This window comes from Chenopodium album, chromosome 6 (assembly GCF_948465745.1).
Source record: "Chenopodium album chromosome 6, dcCheAlbu1.1, whole genome shotgun sequence".
In the NCBI taxonomy this organism is placed as follows: domain Eukaryota; kingdom Viridiplantae; phylum Streptophyta; class Magnoliopsida; order Caryophyllales; family Amaranthaceae; genus Chenopodium; species Chenopodium album.
In genome coordinates this window covers 72,963,833-72,969,898 of record NC_137839.1, presented here as the reverse complement: position 1 = coordinate 72,969,898, position 6,066 = coordinate 72,963,833, and the positions used below count along the sequence as shown (strand labels likewise).

The window sequence follows — 6,066 nt, the reverse complement described above, 5'->3', positions numbered from 1 at the left end:
CGTATTTATTATCTCAACTCTGAACTCATCCCTTATTTCACTGTTAGGAATATAGGAAAATATATTATTGTGATATATTTTCCATATAGATCTTATGATATTATATTTAGGATAATAATATATCTTAGTTATATTCTAATATAGATTTATGGAAGTTTATATGATAGAGTTTATATTGTGTAGGTTATCTTATATAGGCTATAAATAATAGCCATTCAAGCTATTCTCTCATAAATAATTTGTCATTCACAGACTTAGGGCATGTTCACATTTACTTAATTTCAGTTCAGTTCAGTTCAACTCTTAATTTCCCTCTCTCATAAAATATTCATTTTAACTCAGTTCAGTTCAGTTTAGCTCAGTTCAGCTCAATTCAGTAAATGTGAATAGACCCTTACATATAGATGAAGAATACTTAAATCATTTATATTATTAGATGGGGTCGAGTAATAGATAGAGTAGAGGATTATAATCTATCATATGCATTAGCAGAGCAATATGAATATTATGGGACCAATAATTATTGGCCTCCTTCTTGTCTCTTTAAGATACTTGTAATTAAGTTTTTTGTTGTAATATATAAGTGTGAACCTTAGCTTTTACTACATCAGTCTTTGAATTTATGACGTAATTTGTTCCCATTATATATACATACATACATGTATAAGTATCTTGGTGTCACAAATTAAACTAGCAACACTCATTGTTTTTATGTAATTAATATTTTTTTATTCATTTACGACACATGCTTCTTACATATTTAGTCAAACATGCATCCCCACACGGCCTCGCACATTACCCAACTTTGGAAACCTTTATATAATTATATTTTGTATGTTCTACCTTATATTAAATTTATTCATAAATGTGTATTTACATTTCTACCCTTCTTACTACTTATAAATATCTATTGAATTGGCATGCTTAGATAAGGAAAAAAGTACTTGTATTGTATGCTCATCAAAAACAATGATGAGCAACTCCGCTAAGTCTATTAAGTCTTCCTCAACCAAAAGAGATAGGAAAACCGTAGAGAAAGACCGAAGAAACACATTGAAAATCCTATATTCAGAACTCAACTCCCTTATTCCTCGCGATGATGCCTCCTCTCCTAAGGTTTGTGGTCTCTCTATATATCTCTTTCTCTAGCTCTCTCGTAGATGTCTTTGACTATATTCTGTCTGTCTCTAAAAGTCCTTCCCATTTTTTTTATATGAAGAAATCCTATTTTGATTGATTTTTAAGGTTATCACTATCAATAATAAAAATAAAAATAAAAAAACTTTTAGAGTCAGATCAGAGGGAGTATGGAGTAGTATATAATACATACAATACCACAATGCAATAATGCACTATATCAACATGACAATAATAACAAATAGAGGGCATATTAGTGTTACTACCTCTCCTTTGTTTGTATTTAGTTGTTACACTAGTCAACAATGTTATTAAAATCCACGATTCATGTATAGCATACGATTCGATATACGATTCTATTCGATTTTACATATTTTTCTGAACTAGCGAAATCCTTACAAGTAAAAAACATTTTTATATAGGTTTTTATGAATATATATTGTCAAGTATTGATTGCTTAATGGTTAAATAACTATTATCTATCAATAATTAGGTTTCAAAATCATAATTTCAATATATTTAATTAAATTTATATTTGACGTCTTGATTATTCATGTCGGTAGAATCTTACGATTCTACGATTCGATTCTATTAGCCCCTTCTAATTCAAAGTAGAATCCCGATTTTAATAACTTTGCTAGTCAATATAATTACTACCTCCGGTCTAAATTACTAGCAACTTTGGAATATTTTATATCTCACAAATAATACCCCAAAGTTGCGAGTAATTTGGATCGGATGTAGTATATTACTACCTCCGTTATATATTATTTGCAACGATTAGACATTTTTCCTCTCTACTTTATGTCAAATCGTTGCAAATAATATGTAACGGATGTAGTATATGTTACACCATTAACGTACCATTGACGATGATGGTATACGTGTATATTTACAGGCAATTCCGGATCAAATAGATGATGCTACAAACTACATCAAACAACTAAAATCGAATATCGAAAATTTGAAGCAAACCAAGGATAATATGTTGGGAGTTGGAAGAGTATCAAGTAGTAGAACAAGTTATTATTCGAAGAATTCGCCGGTCCAAATTGAAGTGAGACTAAATGGAAGTGCCCTTTTGGTGACTTTGATTACGGGGTTGGAGTGCCAGTTTGTTTTCACTGAGGCAATCCGAATTCTTCATGAAGAAAATATTGAAGTTGTTAATGCTAATTATTGTGTTACCGGAAATATTGTCCTTCATACAATTCATGCACAGGTATATACGAGTACTCGATCTCTTTTGTGGCTAGTCGATAATAAATAGTGGTAATGGTAATGCTTATATTACATTCACCTTTTCGCATGAATTATATTTTAGTTATTGTTAACATGGAAAAGTTTTGAATTGAGTTGTTTTAAACGTCGAATTTAAATTTTGCTGAATAAGCTGATTTTCTTACCAACAAAATAAGCTGATTTTAAACGTCAATTTTAAATTTTGCTGAATAAGTTGATTTTCTTACCAACAAAATAAGATTATCATAAAATTCATAATGTAATGAAAAGTGATTATATTTATCAAATGAATTTTTTAAGTTATACTCCATTTTAAAAGTCTAGGTACAGATAATGAGATAATGCTCCGTAGACCTTGGAATTAAAAAGCAGTACACGTGTAGCAAATCCTCAAATCTAAAAATAAAATAAAATAAAGTAATTAAGTAAATGTAATATTTCATTTTCATCTGTCTTTTTCATTAACTAACTAAAATTATTAAGAAGATAAACAAAATTATCTTTCTTGTATCTTTTGAAGTTAAAGTTATGTTTTTACAATTGTGTAGATTGGTGAGGCTGTGACAACGGATACTGTTGCAAGGATTACTCAGAGGCTGAAGAAATTTGAGCTTTGATTAATGGTTTTGGACTGCCTAATTAAGCTTTGATTGATTGAAGAATTTTTTTTTTTTTTTTTTTTTTTTTTTTGAAGCTTAAATTTAAATTGAGTACATAAGCTGTACGGGAGAATCGTTAAGTAGCGAAAATCTTGTGTTATTATTATGTTTGTAAATATACTGATGTCTTCACAATATGTATTGAACTAACTAAAACATTATTGGAATTGACTTGTCACATTAGTAATTCAAATTACATTGTTAATGATATTATATAGTTTAGCTAGCAATGCGGGTTGCCAAAAAATTATAATGTATATTGTTGAAGAATAAACCTCTCAAGTGTCACTATATGTAAGTGTCCCACATTGGTTAAAGAAGAGAGAATTAAACACTTTATAAGGCTAAGGGGCTACCCCTCCTATCGCCATAAGGTTTTGGGATGGAACCTCCTTGGACTTGTGAGGTGGACTCTCTCTCTTGGTTTGCGGGTGCGGCCCAGACCCGCGTTTAATATGGTATCAGAGCCAGGCCCACGGTATGGGACCTCTAATGGTTTGAGTATATTGCCAGGCCCAAAGTTTGGACCTTTAATGGCATTAAGTATTCTGGGCCAAATTGAATTGGATCAAGTGATCCTTGAGTTAAAGGGACCTTACATGTGAGGGGGAGTGTTGAAAAATAAACCTCTCAAGTGTCACCATATGTAAGTGTCCCACATAGGTTAAAGAAGAGAGAATTAAACACTTTATAAGGCTAAGGGGTTACTCCTCCTATCGTCATATGGTTTTGGGATGGAACCTCCTTGGACTTGTAAAGTGGACTCTCTCTCTTGGTTTGCAGGTGCGGCCCAGACCCGCGTTTAATATATATGTAATTTAATTTGTGGTAGTCCAATCTCCAAAAACTATATATGATCATTCGTCAACAATATTCTATCTTTGATTTCATTTGGACAATGTGCATTACAATTAATAAGTGATTACTCCTTTATTTTTAGCTTAAAAATCAAAACTAGATATTTCACATAATTAATATATGAGCATAATGCACCATTGCACAACCTATACCTACCCACTTAATGTAATTCGAACATTACAAACTATTATTTGCATGTGATGCATAATAATTATAGCATGAAAATAGAAAAATAAAATTTAAAGTTGATTATGTGAGTCACTATTGGCTAATATTATTACAGAGTATCTCCATGATTCTGATCTGTACATATATATTTCCTAACGGTAAACTATAGAAAGGGTTCCTCACCCTATCACAGGAATGGGGGCTATGGGGAATCGAACCCCGTCACTTAGTAAGGAGATGCTCCTTTGATTTATACATATGAGGATATATATATGATGTCCGCTTTTCTCATCTTTTCATTGTATAATTTGTTTCAATGCTTAATTTGGTAAATATTAATTTTCTAGAATAGTATTTTAGGTTAAAAGTATGGATTAATTACACGGGTAACAAGTGAAAACAAAGGTTAGTACAAATTTTTGCAAGTGGGATGAAGTAATAAAGGTTAGTACCAATCGTTGTAAGAAGGATGAGTATTGAAGATTTCTATGAAGTAATGAGAGGTGGGTAACTACCACTGTCCACTGTAATATACGGTTATACCCATTGTGAGGAAATACTACATTTATCATTTTTCTTTTTCTTTCCAAACCTATTTTTTTATTCCCTTTGTTCTTGTCATTAAATCTTGTCCATATCTTATTGAATGTGAAATTGGGTTAAATGCAGAAGAAATTAAATAAAATATACTTTTAAGAGAATACTAAGTACAAATGATCAAAGTAGCTCGGCCCGTTGGCCCGGTCTAATTTTGGGTAGAATTTTTCGGCCCAAAATTAGACCCGGCCCGGTCCAATATCCATTTTTTTAAAAACGGGTTTGGGAATGCGTTTTTATGAAGATTTAGTTTATTTTTTAGGCCCGGCATGAAAAGCTCGCACGCCTCGACCATTTTGAGTGGGTTTGGACTCGAACCCGAAACTTGGCTCGGCCCGTCCCGCCCAAATAATCACCTCTAATACTAAGTGAGCAAAAGAGCAAGTTAGTAAGAGTGAGATTATATAGTGTGCACATAGTATAATTGGTATTAGCTTTAAATACACCTAAGACCTATCCCATCATGATTGTACTAGAGCCGAGCACAGATGCACAACCCCTTTATTTGTTGGATTAATAGCTTTAAAAGTCTTGTTGAAGATTCCCTTGGGATTCTTTCTATGTTACTATGATGAGCTGTGTAAACAACTTTAATAAACCCTAATTAATGGTGCATTATGAGGGTGTTATATTGGAGGTTACTAACTATTCAATTGATTTTCTCAATTGATTGTTGTGAGACTAGAAATATCTTTTGGGATTACAAGTAGTTTATATAAAGCCATTTTTATTGTTGGTAAAACACGTATTCTATGACAGTGTGTTCTTCTTGATTATTGAGCAAAAGCTTGTGTGGCTCCAACCTCGCACCCTTAAGTACATGAGTACGTGGGAAAAAGCTGGCTATAACGCTTTGTATTTTAGATGAGCCAAATCTCGTTTTCAAGGCAGTGATTTTTCCACAACATCACACATGCCCAAAATCTTCAAATTACGTAGTATATTTTTAATTTATTCTCCTTACTTTATTAATCTTCACTCTCTTTACTTGTAATCTTGATATTGGTCTTGTTTGGCAAATGGTTGTTGGCTAGTTCACTTGTCTTGTTTGACCAGCTGGAATGTTTGGCTGTTTATAATGGCTTTTGAAATTGGCTATTTAAGCTGGCTGTTTATAAAAGTGTTTGGTAAATTAATTGTTGGTTGTTGGCTGTTTAATAGATAATTTGTGGGCCAACAAGCCAAAAGCCAACAAAAAAGCTACTCAAAGCAGCTTTTTCATTTTGGCTTAAAAGCCAGCTTTTTCGCTGGCTAAAAAACCAATTACCAAACACATTTTTTGGCTGTTTGACCACCTTAAAAAGCCAAAAGCCAAAAGCTAACCAAAAAGCCATTAAAAGGCCAATTACCAAACATGGCCATTGCCTTTATTTCCTACACCCATCATGTTTAAGCCATGTTGTGT

At 32.3% G+C, this 6,066-nt stretch overlaps 1 protein-coding gene across 1 annotated transcript; it reads left to right on the top strand.

The window, feature by feature from the left end:
- The first annotated feature begins 969 nt into the window (after nucleotides 1-969).
- Nucleotides 970-3,268, top strand: LOC145635219 (transcription factor bHLH162-like). The gene is made up of 3 exons (XM_081686508.1): nucleotides 970-1,116; nucleotides 2,036-2,359; nucleotides 2,928-3,268. The coding sequence occupies exons 1-3, from the start codon at nucleotides 970-972 to the stop codon at nucleotides 2,994-2,996; spliced, it is 540 nt and encodes a 179-aa protein (XP_081542634.1). The 3' UTR covers nucleotides 2,997-3,268.
- The last annotated feature ends 2,798 nt before the right edge of the window (nucleotides 3,269-6,066 follow it).